Source organism: Moschus berezovskii, chromosome 15 (genome assembly GCF_049115385.1).
Source record: "Moschus berezovskii isolate FMDL1 chromosome 15, NW_MosBer_1.0, whole genome shotgun sequence".
NCBI classification, from domain to species: Eukaryota; Metazoa; Chordata; class Mammalia; order Artiodactyla; family Moschidae; genus Moschus; species Moschus berezovskii.
In genome coordinates this window covers 55,185,615-55,207,226 of record NC_142474.1, presented here as the reverse complement: position 1 = coordinate 55,207,226, position 21,612 = coordinate 55,185,615, and the positions used below count along the sequence as shown (strand labels likewise).

The following is a 21,612-nucleotide window of genomic DNA, read 5'->3' as shown; positions in this document are numbered from 1 at the left end:
ACAAAGGCCCGTTCGCAAGGGTGGGGGCTGAGTGAGTACAAAGTAAGCTGCGAAAGGCGTTGCCAGGTAAAGGAAGCGTTGCCAAGGCCCTGACAGTTGGCCTCTGGCTGGTCCAGCCCAGGCCGCGGATCCCGAGTGGCTGGGCTTGCTTGCAAGCTCCTGGGCGGGGCGCCCCGGCCTCTCAAGGATGGCTGAGCGAGGGCTACCCCTGCGAGCAGGACCCAAGGGTGAGAGGCCCCATTGCGGAGGGATGGGTGCGCCCTCTCCGAAGCCCTCCAGGCCCTGCCCCGAAGCCATCCAGGGTCACCCCTTCTTCAGGGTACCTGAGATTTGTCCGCCTCCCTCCTCTATTTTCTCGTTTCCTCTTTTTATGGAAGGGCCTTTAATTTCATCTCTTGGTGGTTTCCAGAGGTCCTGTGCTCTCTTTGTCTTTAGGGGTCACGATTCTGGGGCTCCTTTCTGAGTTCCTCCTGCGGGGCGACCATTTGATCACCATGTTGAGGATACTTTCTCCATCGCAGCCTTCTCTAGGCAGATTTTACCTTACAGACGTGGTTGCTGATTTCTGGCAGGAAAAAAAAAAAAGTTTGAGGGACCAGAGAAGTCACGTTAGTCACCTGGCAGGGTCCCCAAAAGGAGGGGCTTTATGCTGCAGAGGTACACAGCACACCTGGACGATGGACCACCAAGGCTTGGACTCTGGGAACCAGTTTTGTTGTTCAAATGAACACCAACAACTTTGAGAACTGTGAGAAATTTAGCGGTTATCAAGTGACTTGCTAGTTAAAGGGCCCTTCTGCCGTATCCTGCCTTGTCTAGGAACAGGATAAAATAAAATGGGCAAAAAGATGGGAGATTAGCCTTACTGATGGCTCTTGGAGTTTGAAAAGTAAAAGCAATTTTTAAAAGCCAGAAGAAGGTGACAGATGTTTGCACAGAAAGGAGTTTGACAGTACATCAAATGCTTCTTCTGTTAGATCTGAGCCTCAGATTATCAGGGAATTAATATCAGTTGGATTTTTCAATACCCATGTAAATCCTAATACTGTTTAATAAAATCTGATCTTTGCATAGTAGGGAGGCATTGCCATTTCCTGTGTCTCCAGATACAATTTAGTATTATAGAGGTAAAAAGTATTTCATATCAGTTATTTTTTGCTACTGCTATCATTAAAACTTACAAAGTGCTAAAGGTTACCAGCAGAATTAGTGCAGTCACTGAATTTCTGAGAATCACTGAAATCTTTAAGGAATTTTAAGTTGATCTTTTCCTATTTTTAGTTTCACTCTTAGTAAATAGAAAGCTGTAAGAAGGTTTCGCAGGTGGCACAGTGGTAAAGACTTCACTTGGCTTTAACATCATAAGCATTTATTGTTATAACTGAAATACTAATTCACTTACAGGATCTACTTTATTAGGTCTGATTTTAATGTATTTCAGCTAATATAGAACCATACTGAAATAGAAAACTGAATCCAAGGAATCATGGTGAAAATTCTGGGCACTATTTTCATAAATGACTATAATATATACTGATATGTAATAATTATAATATTAAAATGTAATATACATATAATGTACTATAAAATATTATTGTTCATTGTTCAGTCACTAAGTCATGTCCGACTCTTTACGCCCTGTGGACTGCAGCACTCCAGGCTTCTCCGTCCTTCTCTATCTCCCGGAGTTTCCTCAAACTCATGTCCATTGAATCGGTGATGACATCCAACCATTTCATGCTCTGTTGCCCCCTTCTCCACCTGCCCTCAATCTTTCCCAGCATCAGGGTCTTTTCCAATGAGTCGGCTCTTCACATCAGGCAGCCAAAGTATTGAAGCTTCAGCTTCAGTCCTTCCAATGAGTATTCAGGGTTGATTTCCTTTAGGATTGATTGACTGGTTTGATCTCCTTGCTGTCCAAGGGGCTCTCAAGAGTCTTCTCCAGAACCACAGTTCAAAAGCATTCATTCTTGGGCATTCAACTTTCTTTATGGTCCAACTCTCACACACGCACATGACTACTGGAAGAACCATACATAGCTTTGACTATATGGACTTTTGTGATGCCTCTGCTTTTTAATACGGTGTCTAGGTTAGCCACTCCAGTACTCTTGCCTAGAAAATCCCGTGGACTGAGGAGCCTGGTAGGCTGCAGTCCCTGGGGTCGCTAAGGGTCGGACACGGCTGAGTGACTTCACTTTCACTTTTCACTTTCACACATTGGAGAAGGAAATGGCAACCCACTCCAGTGTTCTTGCCTGGAGAATCCCAGGGATGGGGGAACCTGGTGGGCTTCCGTTTATGGGGTCACACAGAGTTGGACACTACTGAAGTGACTTAGCAGCAGCAGCAGCAGGTTTGTCATAGCTTTTCTTCCAAGAAGCAAGCAACTTTTAACTTTAGGTGCAGTGATTTTGGAACCCACTAAAATAAAATCTGCCACTGTTTCCATTTTTCACCATCTATTTGCCATGAAGTGATGGGACTGGACGCCATGATCTTGGTTTTTTGAATGTTGAATTTTAACCCAGCTTTTTCACTCTTATCTTATATATAATAAATATTAAATGAATGATATTTGGGGGTAATAAGAAGTAGCTGAGAAAACAAGTGCAAGATTGTGTCTTTGAAAAATTGGCTATACAAGTTTGGTGATTAGACAGTTACTTAAACTAGAGTTGAAAATTTAGTTTCAGAAACTAAGTTGTTTTATTTTATTTAAAAATTTTTTTTTAATATAAATTTATTTATTTTAAGTGGAGGCTAATTACTTTACAACATTGTATTGGTTTTGCCATACATTGACATGAATCCGCCATGGGTGTACATGTGTTCCCCATCCTGAACCCCCCTCCCACTTTCCTCCCCATCCCATCCCTCTGGGTCATCCCAGTGCATCCTGTACCATGCATCAAACCTGGACTGATGATTCGTTTCACATATGATGATATACATGTTTCAATGCCATTCTCCCAAACCATCCTACCCTCGCCCTCTCCCACAGCATCCAAAACACTGTTCTATACATTGTGTCTCTTTTGCTGTCTCGCATACAGGGTTATCATTACCATCTTTCTAAGTTCCATATATATGAGTTAGTATACTGTACTGGTGTTTTTCTTTCTGGCTTACTTCACTCTGTGTAATAGACTCCAGTTTCAACCACCTCATTAGAACTGATTCAAATGTATTCTTTTTAATGGCTGAGTAATACTCCATTGTGTATATGTACCACTGCTTTCTTATCCATTCGTCTGCGGATGGACATCTAGGTTGCCTCCATGTCCTGTCTATTATAAACAGTGCTGCAATGAACATTGGAGTACATGTGTCTCTTTCAACTCTGGTCTCCTCGGTGTGTATGCCCAGGAGTGGGATTGCTGGGTCTTATGGCAGTTCTATTTCCAGTTTTTTGAGGAATCTCCACACTGTTCTCCATAGTGGTTGTACTAGTTTGCATTCCCACCAACAGTGTAAGAGGGTTCCCTTCTCTCCACACCCTCTCCAGCATTTATTGCTTGTAGACTTTCAGATAACAGCCATTCTGACTGGTGTGAAATGGTACCTCATTATGGTTTTGATTTGCATTTCTCTGATTATGAGGGATGTTGAGCATCTTTTCATGTGTTTGTTAGTCATCTCTATGTCTTCTTTGGAGAAATGCCTGTTTAGTTCTTTGGCATATTTTTTGATTGGGTCATTTATTTTTCTGATATTGAGCTGCATGAGCTGCTTGTATATTTTTGAGATTAATTCTTTGTCCATTGCTTCATTTGCTATTAATTTCTCCCATTCTGAACGCTGTCTTTTCACCTTGCTTATAGTTTCCTTTGCTGTGCAGAAGCTTTTGATTTTAATTAGGTCCCATTTGTTTATTGTTGCTTTTATTTTCAATATTCTGGGAGGTGGGTCATAGAGGATCCTGCTGTGATTTATGTTGGAGAGTGTTTTGCCTATGTTCTCCTCTAGGAGTTTTATAGTTTCTGGTCTTACGTTTAGATCTTTAATCCATTTTGAGTTTATTTTGGTGTATGGTGTTAGAAAGTGTTCTAGTTTCATTCTTTTACAAGTAGTTGACCAGTTTTCCCAGCACCACTTGTTAAAGAGACTGTCTTTTCTCCATTGTATATTCTTGCCTCCTTTGTCGAAGATAAGGTGTCCATAGATGTGTGGATTTATCTCTGGGCTTTCTGTTTTGTTCCATTGATCTATATTTCTGTCTTTGTGCCAGTACTATACTATCTTGATGACTGTGGCTTGTAGTAGAACCTGAAGTGGCAGGTTGATTCTTCCAGTTCCATTGTTCTTTCTCAAGATTGCTTTGGCTATTTGAGGTTTTTTGTATTTCCATACAAATTGTGAGATTATTTGTTCTCGTTCTGTGAAAAATACCGTTGGTGGCTTGATAGGGATAGCATTGAATCTATAGATTGCTTTGGGTAGTATACTCATTTTCACCATATTGATTCTTCCAATCCACGAACACGGTATATTTCTCCATCTATTTGTGTCCTCTTTGATTTCTTTCACCAGTGTTTTACAGTTTTCTATATATAGGTCTTTTGTTTCTTTAGGTAGATATATTCCTAAGTATTTTATTCTTTTCGTTGCAATGGTGAATGGAATTGTTTGCTTAATTTCTCTTTCTGTCTTCTCATTATTAGTGTATAGGAATGCAAGGGATTTCTGTGTGTTGATTTTATATCCTGCAACTTTACTATATTCACTGATTAGCTCTAATAATTTTCTGGTGGAGTCCTGAGGATTTTCTATGTAAAGGATCATGTCATCTGCAAACAGTGAGAGTTTTACTTCTTCTTTTCCAATCTGGATTCCTTTTATTTCTTTTTCTGCTCTGATTGTTGTGGCCAAAACTTCCAAAACTATGTTGAATAGTAGTGGTGAGAGTGGGCACCCTTGTCTTGTTCCTGACTTTAGGGGAAATGCTTTCAGTTTTTCACCATTGAGGATAATATTTGCTGTGGGTTTGTCATATATAGCTTTTATTATGTTGAGATATGTTCCTTCTATTTCTGCTTTCTGGAGGGTTTTTTTTTTAATTTAATTTAATCTTTTAATTTTTTTTTCTTTTTTTTTATTGGAGGCTAATTATTTTACAATTATATTGGTTGGTTTTGCCATACACTGACATGAATCCGCCCCGGGTGTACATGAGTTCCCCTTCCTGAACCCCCCTCCCACCTCCCTCCTCCCTTTATCCTCCCTCTGGGTCATCCCCACACACCAGCCCCGAGCATCCTGTAACATGCATCGACCCTGAACTGGTGATTCGTTTCACATATGACAACATACATGTTTCAATGCCATTCTCCCAAATCATTCCACCCTCACCCTCTCCCACGGAGTCCCAAAGACTGTTCTATACATCTGTGTCTCTTTTGCTGTCTCATATACAGGGTTATCATTTGCATCTTTCTAAATTCCATATATATGCGTTAGTATACTGTATTGGTGTTTTTCTTTCTGGCTTACTTCACTCTGTATAATAGGCTCCAGTTTCATCCACCTCATTAGAACTGATTCAAATGCATTCTTTTTAATGGCTGAGTGTTGACTCACTGGAAAAGACTCTGATGCTAGGAAAGGTTGGGGGCGGGAGGAGAAGGGGACGACGGAGAATGAGATGGCTGGATGGCATCACCGACTCTGTGGACATGAGTTTGAGTGAACTCTGGGAGTTGGTGATGGACAGGGAGGCCTGGCATGCTGTCAATCATGGGGTCGCGGAGAGTCGGACACAACTGAGCGACTGAACTGAACTGAACTGAACTGAATACTCCATTGTGTATATGTACCACTGCTTTCTTATCCATTCGTCTGCTGATGGATATCTAGGTTGTTTCCATGTCCTGGCTATTATAAACAGTGCTGCAATGAACATTGGAGTACATGTGTCTCTTTCAACTCTGGTTTCCTCGGTGTGTATGCCCAGGAGTGCGATTGCTGGATCATATGGCAGTTCTATTTCCAGTTTTTTGAGGAATCTCCACACTGTTCTCCATAGTGGCTGTACTAGTTTGCATTCCCACCAACTGTGTAAGGGTCCCCTTTTCTCCACACACTCTCCAGCATTTATTGCATGTAGACTTTTGGATAGCAGCCATTCTGACTGGTGTGAAATGGTATCTAATTGTGGTTTTGATTTGCATTTCTCTGATTATGAGGGATGTTGAGCATTTTTTCATGTGTTTGTTGGCCATCTTTATGTCTTCTTTGGAGAAATGTCTGTTTAGTTCTTTGGCCCATTTTTTGATTGGGTCTTTTATTTTTCTGGAATTGAGCTGCAGGAGCTGCTTGTATATTTTGGAGATTAATCCTTTATCAGTTGCTTCATTTGCTATTATTTTCTCCCATTCTGAAGGCTGTCTTTTCACCTTGCTTATAGTTTCCTTTGCTGTGCAGAAGCTTTTGATTTTAATTAGGTCCCATTTGTTTATAGTTGCTTTTATTTCCAATATTCTGGGAGGTGGGTCTTGGAGGATCCTGCTGTGATTTATGTCGGAGAGTGTTTTGCCTACGTTCTCCTCTAGGAGTTTTATAGTTTCTGGTCTTACATTTAGCTCTCTAATCCATTTTGAGTTTATTTTGGTGTATGGTGTTAGGAAGTGTTCTAGTTTTATTCTTTTACAAGTGGCTGACCAGTTTTCCCAGCACCACTTGTTCAAGAGACTGTCTTTTCTCCATTGTATATTCTTGCCTCCTTTGTCAAAGATAAGGTGTCCATAGGTGCGTGGGTTTATCTCTGGGCTTTCTATTTTGTTCCATTGATCTATATTTCTGTCTTTATGCCAGTACCATACTGTCTTGATGTCTGTGGCTTTGTAGTAGAGCCTGAAGTCTGGCAGGTTAATTCTCCCAGTTCCATTCTTCTTCCTCAAGATTGCTTTGGCTATTCGAGGTTTTTTGTATTTCCATACAAATTGTGAGGTTATTTGTTCTAGTTCTGTGAAAAATATCGTTGGTAGCTTGATAGGCGGAGAAGGCAATGGCAAGCCACTCCAGTACTATTGCCTAGAAAATCCCATGGATGGAGGAGCCTGGTAGGCTGTAGCCCATGGGGTCGCTAAGGGTCGGACACGACTGAGCGACTTCACTTTCACTTTTCACTTTCACACATTGGAGAAGGAAATGGCAACCCACTCCGGTGTTCTTGCCTGGAGAATCCCAGGGACGGACGGGGGAGCCTGGTGGGCTTCTGTTTATGGGGTCACACAGAGTCGGACACGACTGAAGTGACTTAGCAGCAGCAGCAGCTTGATAGGGATTGCATTGAATGTATAAATTACTTTGGGTAGTATACTCATTTTTACAATATTTATTCTTCCAATCCATGAACACGGTATATTTGTCCATCTATTAGTTTCCTCTTTGATCACTTTCACTAGTCTTTTATAGTTTTCTATGTACAAGTCTTTTGTTTCCTTAGGTAGATATATTCCTAAGTATTTAATTCTTTTCGTTGCAACAGTGAATGGAATAGTTTGCTTAATTTCTCTTTCTATTTTCTCATTATTAGTGTATAGGAATGCAAGAGATTTCTGTGTGTTGATTTTATATCCCGCAACTTTACTGTATTCATTGATTAGATCTAGTAGTTTTCTGGTAGAGTCTTTAGGGTTTTCAATGTAGAGGATCATGTCATCAGCGAACAGTGAACGTTTTACTTCTTCTTTTCCAGCTTGTATTCCTTTTATGTCTTTTTCTGCTCTGATTGCTGTAGCCAAAATTTCCAGAACTATGTTGAATAGTAGTGGTGAGAGTGGGCACCCTTGTCTTGTTCCTGACTTTAGGAGATATGCTTTCAGTTTTTCACCATTGAGGATAATGTTTGCTGTGGGTTTGTCATATATAGCTTTTATTATGTTGAGGTATGTCCCTTCTATTCCCACTTTCTGGAGGGTTTTTTATCATAAATGGATGTTGAATTTTGTCGAAGACTTTCTCTGCATCTATTGAGATAATCATATGGTTTTTATTTTTCAATTTGTTAATGTGGTGTATTACATTGTTTGATTTGTGCATATTGAAGAATCCTTGCATCCCTGGGATAAAGCCCACTTGGTCATGATGAATGAACTTTTTAATATGTTGTTGGATTCTGTTTGCTAGAATTTTGTTAAGGATTTTTGCATCTATGTTCATCAGTGATATTGGCCTGTAGTTCTCTTTTTTTGTGGCATCTTTGTCCGGTTTTGGGATTAGGGTGATGGTGGCCTCATAGAATGAGTTTGGAAGTTTACCTTCCTCTGCAATTTTCTGGAAGAGTTTGAGTAGGATAGGTGTTAGCTCTTCTCTAAATTTTTGGTAGAATTTGGCTGTGAAGCTGTCTGGTCCTGGGCTTTTGTTTGCTGGAAGATTTTTGATTACAGTTTCATTTTCCATGCTTGTGATGGATCAGTTAAGATTTTCTATTTCTTCCTTGTTCAGTTTTGGAAAGTTGTACTTTTCTAAGAATTTGTCGATTTCTTCCAAGTTGTCCATTTTATTGGTATATAGTTGCTGGTAGTAGTCTCTTATGATCCTTTGTATTTCTGTGTTGTCTGTTGTGATCTCTCCATTTACATTTCTAATTTTGTTGATTTGATTTTTCAGCCTTTGTTTCTTGATGTGTCTGACTAATGGTTTGTCAATTTTATTTACCTTCTCAAAGAACCAGCTTTTCCTTTGTTGATTTTTGCTATGGTCTCTTTTGTTTCTTTTGTGTTTATTTCTGCCCTGATTTTTAAGATTTCTTTCCTTCAGCTAACCCTGGGGTTCTTCATTTCTTCATTTTCTAGTTGCTTTAGGTGTAGAATTAGGTTATTTATTTGACTGTTTCCTTGTTTCTTGAGGTGTGCCTGTATTGCTATGCACCTTCCCCTTAGCACTGCTTTTACAGTGTCCCAGAGGTTTTGGGTTGTTGTGTTTTCATTTTCATTCATTTCTATGCATATTTTGATTTCTCTTTTGATTTCATCTATGATTTGTTCGTTATTCAGCAGCGTGTTGTTCAGCCTCCATATGTTGGCATTTTTAACAGCTTTTCTCCTGTAATTGAGACCTAATCTTACTACATTGTGGTCAGAAAAGATGCTTGGAATGATTTCAATTTTTTGAATTTACCAAGGCTAGATTTATGGCCCAGGATGTGATCTATCCTGGAGAAGCTTCCATGTGCACTTGAGAAAAAGGTAAAATTCATTGTTCTGCGGTGAAATGTCCTATAGATATCAATTAGGTCTAACTGATCTATTGTATCATTTCAAGTTTGTCTTTCCTTGTTAATTTTCTGTTTAGTTGATCTGTCCATAGGTGTGAGTGGGGTATTAAAGTCTCCCACTATTATTGTGTTATTGTTAATTTCCCCTTTCATACTTGTTAGCATTTGTCTTACATATTGCAGTGCTCCTATCTTGGGTGCATATATATTTATAATTGTTGTATCTTCTTCTTGGATTGATCCTTTGATCATTATGTAGTTTCCTTCTTTGTCTCTTTTCACAGCCTTTGTTTTAAAGTCTATTTTATCTGATATGAGTATTGCTACTCCTGCTTTCTTTTGGTCTCTATTTGTGTGGAATATCTTTTTCCAGCCCTTCACTTTCAGTCTGTATGTGTCCCTTGTTATATATGGGGGTCTTGTTTTTGTGTCCATTCAGCCAGTCTTTGTCTTTTGGTTGGGGCATTCAACCCATTTACGTTTAAGGTAATTACTGATAAGTATGATCCTGTTGCCATTTACTTTATTGTTTTGGGTTAAAATTTATACACTCTGTGTTTCCTGTCTAGAGAAGATCCTTTAGCATTTGTTGGAGAGCTGGTTTGGTGGTGCTGAATTCTCTCAGCTTTTGCTTGTCTGTAAAGCTTTTGATTTCTCCTTCATATTTGAATGAGATCCTTTCTGGGTACAGTAATCTGGGCTGTAGGTTTTTTTTCTTTCATCACTTTATGTCCTGCCATTCCCTTCTGGCCTGAAGAGTTTCTATTGAAAGATCAGCTGTTATCCTTATGGGAATCCCTTTGTGTGTTATTTGTTGTTTTTCCCTTGCTGCTTTTAATATTTATTCTTTGTGTTTGATCTTTCTTAATTTGATTAATATGTGTCTTGGGGCGTTTCACCTTGGGTTTATCCTGTTTGGGACTCTCTGGGTTTCTTGGACTTGGGTGATTATTTCCATCCCCATTTTAGGGAAGTTTTCAACTATTATCTCCTCAAGTATTTTCTCATGGTCTTTCTTCCTGTCGTCTTCTTCTGGGACTCCTATGACTCGAATGTTGGGGCATTTAACTTTGTCCCAGAGGTCTCTGAGGTTGTCCTCATTTCTTTTAATTCTTTTTTCTTTTTTCGCTCTGTTTCATTTATTTCTACCATTCTATCTTCTAGCTCACTTATCCTATCTTCTGCCTCTGTTATTCTACTGTTGGTTCCCTCCAGACTGTTTTTGATCTCATTTATTGCATTATTCATTATATATTTCTTCTAGCTCCTCGTTAAAACTTTCTTGCATCTTCTCCATCCTTGTCTCCAGGCTATTTATCTATAACTTCATTTTGTTTTCAAGATTTTGGATCATTTTCACTATCATTATTTGGAATTCTTTATCAGGTAGATTCCCTATCTCTTCCTCTTTTATTTGGTTTGGTGGGCATTTATCCTGTTCCTTTACCTGCTGGGTATTTCTCTGCCTTTTCATCTTGTTTATATTGCTGTGTTTGGGGTGGCCTTTCTGTATCCTGGCAGTTTGTGGTTCCTCTTTATTGTGGAGGTTCCTCACTGTGGGTGGAGTTGGAAGGGTGGCTTGTCAAGGTTTCCTGGTTAGGGAAGCTTGTGTCAGTGTTCTGGTGGGTGGAGCTGGATTTCTTCTCTCTGGAGTGCAATGAAGTGTCCAGTAGTTGGTGTGCCTTTGGGCAGCCTGTATATTGAAGCTCAGGGCTATGTTCCTGCGTTGCTGGAGAATTTGTGTGGTATGTCTTTCTTTGGAACTTGTTGGCCCTTGGGTGGTGCTTGGTTTCAGTGTAGGTATGGAGGCTTTTGATGAGCTCTTATCAATTAATGTTCGCTGGAGTCAGGAGTTCTCTGGTGTTCTCGGGTTTTGGACTTAAGCCTCCTGCCTTTGGTTTTCAGTCTTATTCTTACAGTAGCCTCAAGACTTCTCCATCTATACAGCACTGATGATAAAACATCTAGGTTAATAATGAAAAGTTTCTCCACAGTGAGGGACACCCAGAGAGGTTCACAGACTTACATGGAGAAGAGAAGAGGGAGGAGGGAGATAGAGGTGAGCAGGAGGAGAAGAGGGGGAATCAAAAGGGGAGCGAGCATGCTAGCCAGTGATCAGTTCCCTATGTGCTCTCCACAGTCTGGACCCCTCAGAGAGGATCACGGAGTCACACAGAGAAGAGGGAGGAAGGAGACAGAGGTGGCCAGGAGGATAAAGGAGGAGTCAAAAGGAGAGAGACAGATCCAGCCAGTAATCAGTTCCCTCAGTGTTCCCCACAGCCCGGAACACACAAAGAGATCCACAGAATTGGGTAGAAAAGAGAAGGGGGAGGGAGGAGATAGAGGCAACGTGGTGGAGAAAAAGGAGAGTCCAAAGCGGGAGAGAGCAATCAGGTCAGTGATGTTGATCCCAAGTAAAGATGAGTATTGAAGACTGGGTTCTTAAAGGTACAAAATTGATAACACATACCAAAAAGCAAAGATTAAAAATCTAGAGTAGAGGTTCAGTTCAGTTCAGTCGCTCAGTTGTGACCGACTCTTTGCGACCCCATGAATCACAGCACGCGAGGCCTCCCTGTCCATCACTAACTCCCGGAGTTCACTTAAACTCATGTCCATCGAGTCGGTGATGCCATCCAGCCATCTCATTCTCTGTCGTCCCCTTCTCCTCCCGCCCACAATCCTTCCCAGCATCAGAGTCTTTTCCAGTGAGTCAACTCTTCGCATGAGGTGGCCAAAGTATTAGAGTTTCAGCTTTAGCATCAGTCCTTCCAATGAACACCCAGGGCTGATCTCCTTTAGAATGGACTGGTTGGATCTCCTTGCAGTCCAAGGCACTCTCAAGAGTCTTCTCCAGCACCATAGATCAAAAGCATCAATTCTTCGGCAGTCAGCTTTCTTCACAGTCCAACTCTCACATCCATACATGACCACGGGAAAAACCATAGCCTTGACCAGATGGACCTTTGTTGGCAAAGTAATGTCTCTGCTTTTTAATATACTATCTAGGTTGGTCATAACTTTTCTTCCAAAGAGTAAGTGTCTTTTAATTTCATGGCTGCAATCAGCATCCACAGTGATTTTGGAGCCCAAAGAAATAAAGTCTGACACTGTTTCCCCATCTATTTCCCATGAAGTGATGGGACCAGATGCCATGATCTTTGTTTTCTGATTGTTGAGCTTCAAGTCAACCTTTTCACGCTGCTCTTTCACTTTCATCAAGAGGCTTTTGAGTTCCTCTTCACTTTCTGCCATAAGGGTGGTGTCATTTGCATATCTGAGGTTATTGGTATTTCTCCCAGCAATCTTGATTCCAGCTTCTGCTTCTTCCAGCCCAGCGTTCCTCATCATGTACTTCTGCATAGAAGTTAAATAAGCAGGGTGACAATATACAACCTTGACGTACTCCTTTTCCTATTTGGAACCAGTCTGTTGTTCCATGTCCAGTTCTGACTGTTGCTTCCTGACCTGCATACAGGTTTCTCAAGAGGCAGGTCAGGTGGTCTGGTATTCCCATCTCTTTCAGAATTTTCCACAGTTTATTGTGATCCACACAGTCAAAGGCTTTGGCATAGTCAATGAAGCAGAAACAGATGTTTTTCTCCTGAGCAGTTAAAAATAAGAGAGTGAGGGGTGGCTTCCCTGGGGGTTCAGTGGTAAGAATCCACTCGTCAGTGCAGGAGACACAGGTTCAGTCCCTAATCTGGGAAGATTCCATTTGCCTCAGAGCAGCTAAGCCAGTGCACCAGAGTTATTGAGTTGCACGGAAGCCACAATTACTAAACCTATGTGCTGCAACTACTGAAGCCTGTACACCCTAGATCCATGCTCTACAATAAAATACGCCACCACGATGAGAAGCCTGCACTGCAACCAGAGAAAAGCCTGCACAGCAAAGAAGACCTAGCACAGCCAAAAACATGAATAAATAAAATTAAAAACAAAAGTAAGAAAGGGATTTCAGAAATGTGTAAACTATTATTTGAAATGCAAGAATCAGTCTGCACCATTTAAGATATCACTCCAGGATTGACTTTATTTCCAAAATAGAACATGAATCCTTCTTACTTTTGGAATTGAATGTTTAAAAAGCTAACATATTTAATGGGATTCTTAACTCTTATTTTTAAAAAATCTAGTTTGGTTCATTCTTAAAGGGGTTTCCAAAACTGTCACTACTGTGTTATCTAATGAACTTTTTTTTAAACATCCTTCAGAAATAATTAGTAAGAAGACCTGTGTAGCCATGGCTAGTTCTGATGTGAAACCAAAATCAATAAGTCGTGCCAAAAAATGGTCAGAAGAGATAGAAAATCTGTACAGATTTCAACAAGCAGGATATCGAGATGAAATTGAATACAAACAAGTGAAGCAAGTTTCTATGGTAAGATTTATGCCTCTACAAATCTGAACTCAAAATGAATTTGTTAGAGGGTGAAAAGCACTAAAGAATAAAAACAAACAGAAAACCCACCACCAACAAAGCACTAGAGAATACTGAAAGGGAATTCTACCCTAACCCCCTGATTTTATTGATAAAGAGACTAAGATTCAGAAGAATGATTTTCAGGTAGACTGCAGCAAAAGGTCTCAGCACAGAAACATTAAGAATTTTCTAGCTTTTACTGAGCAACTGTGCTGTACCAGACAAATCCTTTCTGGTAGGCCATAAAAGCCCAAGTGTCTTTCTCTCACTAGGGTGAGAGTTCTGATAAGATAAATTCTCTTATCAGACATTCAGTTCGTTTCCTTTCTGTATTTTTTTATTTCAACTGCAAATTATATGCTTATTGGCTCAGTCACGTCTGACTCTTTGCAACCCCATTGACTATAGCCTGCCAGGCTTCTCTGCCCATGTGATTCTCCAGGCAAGAATACTGGAGTAGGTTGCCATGCCCTCCTCCAGGGGATCTTCCCAACCCAGGGATCAAACTGGTTCTCCTGTATTTCAGGTGGATTCTTTATCAGTTGACCTACCAAATTCTGCCTTAGGCAACAAAATCTCCTGACTTTGACTGTATACTCCAGGTTTTCTTGAGAGAAAGGAGACATGGTTTTACTTTTCAAAGACTAGACAAAATCTAGATATGGCCCTAGTTTATAATGTGTTTTTAAAAATTCATTTATTCTACTGACTATGGGGAGACTGAGTTTTGAGGAATATCATAATCACTGCAGATGCTGATTGCAGCCATGAAATTAAAAGACGCTTGCTCCTTGGAAGGAAAGTTATGACCAACCTTGATAGTATATTAAAAAGCAGAGACATTACTTTGCCAACCAAGGTCCGTCTAGTCAAGGCAATGGTTTTTCCCGTGGTCATGTATGGATGTGAGAGTTGGACTGTGAAGAAAGCTGATCGCCGAAGGATCGATGCTTTTGAACTGTGGTGTTGGAGAAGACTCTTGAGAGTCCCTTATACTGCAAGGAGATCCAACCAGTCCATTCTAAAGGAGATAAATCCTGGGTGTTCATTGGAGGGACTGATGCTAAAGCTGAAACTGCAATACTTTGGCCACCTCATGCGACGAGTTGACTCACTGGAAAAGACTCTGATGCTGGGAAAGGTTGGGGGCGGGAGGAGAAGGGGACGACAGAGAATGAGATGGCTGGATGCCATCACCGACTCTGTGGACATGAGTTTGAGTGTACTCCGGGAGTTGGTGATGGACAGGGAGGCCTGGCGTGCTGTGATTCATGGGGTCGCGGAGAGTCGGACACGACTGAGCAACTGAACTGAACTGAACTGATAGAATATGATATAGCATTCATAAATGTATATTAGGTTTTAGAGTTGATATTACCACAAAGTATTTATTATTTGTTTATTTTTAAATTGTTTTTTTATTATTAACTATTTTTCAGAGACTCATTCATGGGCAGGTTTTTCAGACCCCCTTATTCTTTTTCTTTCTTCATTCTACTTGTTGATCTCTACGCAACATTTCCTAAAAAAACTAGACAGAAAAAAAAGGATGAAGGTGACACAGAGGTAAAGTGTAATAGACTCTTTTGTTTAATGGACGTTAACTTAATAGAGAGTATTAGCAGTGGTGAGGTATAAAATTAAAAATACTGATCAAATGAGGATTTGACTGATGACTGTGACCTTCCCATATCCATTTTTTCAATTCTAGTAGCATTCTACACTTTGGTCCACACTACTAAAAGGGAGTTTTCATTACTTTATTATCTGTGGCTTTTAAACAGGCAAAACAAAAGCATTAACATTTTACTGCAGATCAGAAATAAGCTCCATATACCTTGCCTTCCCACTGGGATGCCCCTGAAAGGTGTATAAGACCCAAGGACATACAGGCACTCCCACACCTACACCACCATTCCAGAAACTGTTGGGACTGAGCTCAGAGATAAGATCAGATTTAAGGGAACACAAAGAACATCTTTAAAGAGGAAGTCCCCGAAAAGCACCTGAGGGATTTGTGTGTGTATGTGTGTATAATGAAGAGAAGAACACCATTATCTATTGAATGACTTGACAATTACAGAGACATTTTGTATTTCACTTCCGTGTATATTTTTTCGGTACCTGCCCTGTACCAGTTTCTGTGCCAGGAGCTTTAAAAAGATAAATATAAAGTGCCTGGCCTCAGGAAATTTAGTGGGCCAGTGGAAAGAGTACAGACGTGAAATCAGTGTGCCCAGGTTTTCCATCCGGGCTCTCCTCCTTGGCTGGGTAACCCTGAATAAGGTTAATGCTTACCTTGCCGAGTTCAAGTGTAAAAGGGCAATGCCAGTGCCTGCTTTGGAAAAATGTCTCAGAAATTAAATGAAATCAAGTGTTGGAAATACCTGATTTTGTGGTGCTCAGTAGTAATTCATTGAGTGAATGGTGTTTGGTGAATGATAGCTCTTATTATTCTTATATCTTGGAGTGGAAGATTAAGAGTGATGAACAATGAAAACTTACATGAGTGAAAATATATGCCGCCCCCCAAATTAGAGGAAGATAAAAATTTCTTCCTTTAGGGACAATCTTCCAAAAGGGCTTTGTGCCCCAAGAGGCATTTTCAGTGGGCTGTAGAGGAAGGACAGGATGGTAACCAAAGGCTTGCTTTGATTGGCAGTGGTCTGAAGGGCTTGAACGATGGTCTTTGTTCTTATCTGAAATGTATGTCTTTTATAGACACTATCAGTATTTACTGATTTCCTGCCCAAGGTGAGCTGACTTGAGGACTATATCAACCCCCTAACCCCATCCCCACCACCATTCTCTAAGGAATGAAGTTTTCCTAGGTTGAATGGGAGTGATGGATAGAAAGCCAAGAAGGAAAAATTATGAAACAGCAAAGGGCTGTAGAAGGGAACAAGCCTAGAGGTTGATAAGACAAAACCAATATAGCTACTTGGAGGCCCCTCCTGATTTCCGGGGACAAGGCAGCTGGAAGCAGGACCTCGGTCCTTGTCTTCCTTGAAGAAAGATTCAGCAGAGAGGCTGTGAAGCACATAAAGTGTTTATTGGAAGCAAAGAACCTATAGAGGAACACCCGGGTGGGCTCAGAGTGAGCTGTACCCAATAGGGGTGGCTTAGATCACTGATATGGGGGCCGTCACCTGGGTTATCTCTGACTAGCCATCTTGTTTGTGCCCACATTTGGTCTGACTCAAGGTCCTTTGTGGTGGATGTGTGTGCATCTCTCACCCAAGATGGATTCTAGCGCAAAGGTGTCTGGGAGGTTGGCAGGACATACTGTGAGCTGGTGGCTCCTCCCTCTTTTGTCTCCTTCTGAGACTGATGACCTCCTCTGTGCATGTGTCCAGCTGGGAAATCCCGTTGACCACAAGAATGAGAAAACCGTGGTCACTCTTTCTTCCACCCCCGTCAGGGCTCTCATCCTGCTGGTCTCTTACCTCAAAGTGTCAGCGGGAGAAGTGGCCGCAGTTGCTCAGCCTGGGCCCACCTGTCTCCTTCCTCACTCCACATGAAGTGCTGTGTGTAATTCTACAGCAGCGGCAGTCTACTGCTTCTTCACTGAATGAGGTGGTTGGGGGACCCTAATAAATGAGACAGCCTGCTGTTGGCCTCAAGAGGAAGAAGAGCGGTAATGATATCTTGAGAACATCTTCCTTTCTCCGCTGAGGGTAATGGAAACCACGAAGTCAAGCAGGCTTGACCCAAGTGATGGAAAACATCACTTTTCTCTGTGATGTACCTGTCAGAGAGCCTGCCAGGGTTTATCGGATAGGCTGCTACCCATTCTTGCTAACTCCTAAATAAATGAGATGACAGAAGAAAGCAAAAATACATTGTTAGAAAATAAAAGATGTACATTCATTTATATTTGTGGAGCTTTTGTACTCCAGTTGGGGAAACAGTGGAAACAGTGTCAGATTTTATTTTTGGGGGGCTCCAAAATCACTGCAGATGGTGATTGCAGCCATGAAATTAAAAGACGCTTACTCCTTGGAAGGAAAGTTATGACCAACCTAGATAGCATATTAAAAAGCAGAGACATTACTTTGCCAACCAAGGTCCGTCTAGTCAAGGCTATGGTTTTTCCCTTGGTCATGTATGGATGTGAGAGTTGGACTGTGAAGAAAGCTGATCACCGAAGAATTGATGCTTTTGAACTGTGGTGCTGGAGAAGACTCTTGAGAGTCCTTTGGACTGCAAGGAGATCCAACCAGTCCATTCTAAAGGAAATCAGTCCTGGGTGTTCATTGGAAGGACTGATGCTAAAGCTGAAACTGCAATACTTTGGCCACCTCATGCGACAAGTTGACTCACTGGAAAAGACTCTAAGGGGACGACAGAGAATGAGATGGCTGGATGGCATCACCGACTCGATGGATGTGAGTTTCAGTGAACTCCGAGAGTTGGTGAAGTACAGGGAGGCCTGGCGTGCTGCGATTCACGGGGTCGCAAAGAGTCGGACACGATTGAGCGACTGAACTGAACTGAACTGAACTTGAAAGTTGTGATTTATAAGTCTGGAGAATGAGTAGCTGCCAATAGAGATGATGTTGAAAAACAGGACTTGGTTTTGAATGCCATGAACACAAAACCCAAATAGTCGGGTTTTGACAGTGATGGAGTAGATGTCACACCATCCAGAAGCAACATATCTAACCAGAGCAGAAATGCACTGGCCTGAGCAAGAAGGTATAATGTGAATTCACAGAGGAAGGGAAAAAAAAGGTCCAAACTGGATCAGGCCAAACAATCAAGTAAGCAAACCAGTATGGCAAATGAGAAAGACTAAGGTGGAGAAGCTAAGAAGAGGTTGCTGAAGACTCTGTTCATGACCTCAAATTTCTATGAAAATGAGCTTCAAGGTGTGCACTTGAAATATGGACATGAAATACACATTCACCTTTAGAGACATCCAGTCTAGCTTCTTCCTGTTGCCTGGGCCTAGCCCTAATTCCCTCCTTAGGTACTATTTTCAGGAATTAGTAAGTAATAATGCCTAAAATAGTTTGTAAATATAAGAAGAATAAAGTTTAGATTATTCTGAATGTTTTATCTTGGCTGCAGAGTAGAAATTTAAATCTAGAAATTGGGATCTAGGGAGAAGCATTGAACTAGTTGTCCTTCAGTATAAGGTTACAATGTAAGACAAGTGTGTTGTGTGTTTTTTATGTGTGTCTGTGTGTCTACAAGTGTAAGACATTACTAAGAGCTCTGTTTGATGTGACTTGCACTTTTAAATGTTTGATAGTGAACAATTATATGAAAGGACCATTACAATATTTGTGTTTTGGTTTTGGATGTACAGGTAGATCGTTGGCCAGAGACAGGATATGTGAAGAAGCTTCAGAGAAGGGACAATACTTTCTATTACTACAACAAACAGAGGGAGTGCGACGACAAGGAAGTCCACAAAGTGAAAATTTATGCTTACTAGCCTTTGTTCTCAGTATTGTCATGATCTTTTTTAAAAAATCCGTTTTCATTTGACATCATGTAAGTGTCATTTTACAAAATACCCCCAAGTGCAGACTCCGATGGAATGTTTTGAGACACCAGAAGTTGGTCTCTGGTAATCATCTCCTTTTGTTCTAAAATATAACTGCAGCAGCATACCACTGATGCCTGCCTCAGTCTGGTTCTTCCTGTTTTAACTGTGGTAACGTTAACAGCTGTGCAGGGGAAGAGAAAGCCCCCCAGGAAACCATTCAAGTGGTTGTGTACAGGTTAGGCCCACCCCCAGCCCCTCAGCCTTTACCACTTCACTAGACCATCGCTTTGAACTGCCAGATCTGCATTTTGTGGCCCAGGAGCTTTTTCTTGCCTCTAGATTCCTTTGCTTTTCACTGAATTGCCAAGATATGATGGTGCCTGGGGCAGACAGGTGCCAGCCACCTGCTTACTCTAGAGGAACGTTAATCCCCTGAGGTTAGTCTCCAGTCACATGCCACAGCATCTCACTGGATGACGTACGCAATTGGTTATCTCCCTTCTTCACCCCTTCTCCCACTGCCCTGCTGGTCCTTTTCCTCTGAGTCACTTCCTTGGACTTGAAACCTTGTCCTGGATCAGCTTCTGGGTCGCCCTTGAATCACCACCACAGAAAATATGTTCCAGTGCTTCCTTTAATCACTGCAGAAATAGCCCAAGTACAAGGAAGGCTATTATCCTGGGAGACTTAAGAAGTGCCCCCAGACCAGTGAGTCCTGAGGACTTTGAATTTAAATAGATGAAAGATAGCCTTTTATTGTAAATTTTTGTCACTGGGCTTCCCTAGTGGCTCAGATGGTAAAGAATCCACCTGAAATGCAGGACACCTGGTTCAATTCCTGGGTTGGGAAGATACCCTGAAGCAGTGCATGGCAACCCATTCCAATATTCTTGCCTGGGATCCCCTGGACAGAGGAGCCTGGTGGGCTACAGTCCATGGGGTTGTGAAAGAGTCAGACACAAATAAAGCAACTTAGCATGCATGCATGCACAAGACTTTTTATTTGTCCCCATTGATAAGTTCTGACCATTAAATAGATTTCATGTCATAAGCTTGATAGCTTACGGGTGAATGATGTTGGATACGTTGGATCTCTGAAGAAGAAGATTTAGCTTGGACCAGGGACCAGGCTTGATCACTCAAGAGCTTATATGTATCAGAGTTTTCTTAAAGTATAAAAAGGGACAGAGAAAGCTTCTGACATAGACATCAGAAGGGGGACGGAGAGTGGCCCCCTTGCTAGTCTTAGCAAGGGAGCTGTATACTTTTTCAATTGGTTATTACAGTAAATGAAAAGAATGTCTTAAGGTTGTAAAGGTCTTATGAGACCCACTCCCATAATATACATTTTAAGATGACAGAATTAGTCAGAAGATTCTCAAAAAGGAGAAACATGTCCTCAAGCAGGATACAATGATATATTAAATATGACAAAGCAGTGTAGAAAAAAAAAATGTGTCCTTTTCTCCTGAGAACTCTAGACTCCTATCTCCTCCTTGGGGACCCCAGACTTCTTATCAGCCTACCCAGGAACTGACTCTCTCAAGCTCATATTTATCAATTCATTCAGCTCCAGGTCTCCTTTTCCAGAACTATGTGTCCTCATGAAGTTCCATTAGTTTTCCTCAAAGTTGTGGCTTTTCAGAACCTACACCTGATGGAAAGGATAAATAGACTAGCAAGCCTCTTGTAAGCCATTCACATGCTGCCTGGTGTCATTTACCACTTGCTTCAAGTCATTTTTCTGTACCTCTCTGGTCAGGATCACAGTCTATCATTTTCCAGATTTGACAGACCACTAGGTGCTGAGCATAGGAGGTCTTCTGAACCTGATCATGCTTCTTAAAAAATTTACCATGGTAGAATAATTGACCCCAAAGACAGCCACATCCTTAACCCTGGAACCTGTGGGTATGGCACCTTACCTGGCTAAAGAAACACTGCAGATGTGATTAAATAGAGAACTTGATATATGGACATTAACCTGGAAAATCTCAGCAGACCCCATGAAATCACCCAGGTCCTTAAAGAGGGCAGCAGGCAAGTCAGAGTCAGAGGAGATGTGATGAAAGAAGCAGAGGTCTGAGAGAGGTAAGGCAGAAGCCAAAAACCCCCCAAAAACCACATAAAGCCCCTAGAAGCTAGAAAAGTAAAAAAAAAATTTATTCTCCCCTCCTAGAGTCTCCAAAAGAAACACAGCTCTGCAAACCACTTGGTTTTGCCAAATAAGACCCCTTTTAGACTTCTGATTTCTAGTCCTATAAGGGAATAAACTCATGTTGTTCTATCACCAGTTTATGGTGATTTATTACAGGAGCATCAGGAAACAGACACTGACACAGCATAGATAAAACCAGTAACATCCATAGTTTTGAACCATCCATGGCCTGCCATTTCTGATATTTTGTTTCAGGTTAAGGTTCAGTCCAAGGGGGACTTCCCTGGTGGTCCAGGGGTTAAGGCTCTGCC

The 21,612-nt window shown here is 41.3% G+C and overlaps 1 protein-coding gene across 2 annotated transcripts; it reads left to right on the top strand.

Moving 5' to 3' along the window:
* The first annotated feature begins 187 nt into the window (after positions 1–187).
* MEIG1 (meiosis/spermiogenesis associated 1) lies at positions 188–19,263 on the top strand. Of its 2 annotated transcripts, XM_088844066.1 has the most exons (4): positions 188–319; positions 12,598–12,601; positions 13,438–13,604; positions 18,961–19,263. In XM_088844066.1, exons 1-4 carry the CDS (start codon positions 188–190, stop codon positions 19,087–19,089), a joined length of 432 nt encoding a protein of 143 aa, XP_088700192.1. In that variant the 3' UTR covers positions 19,090–19,263. The 2 variants fall into 2 exon arrangements, with proteins under 2 accessions (XP_088700192.1, XP_055285184.2); XM_055429209.2 differs by lacking the exons at positions 188–319; positions 12,598–12,601 and adding an exon at positions 10,894–10,965.
* Positions 19,264–21,612: the final 2,349 nt, after the last annotated feature.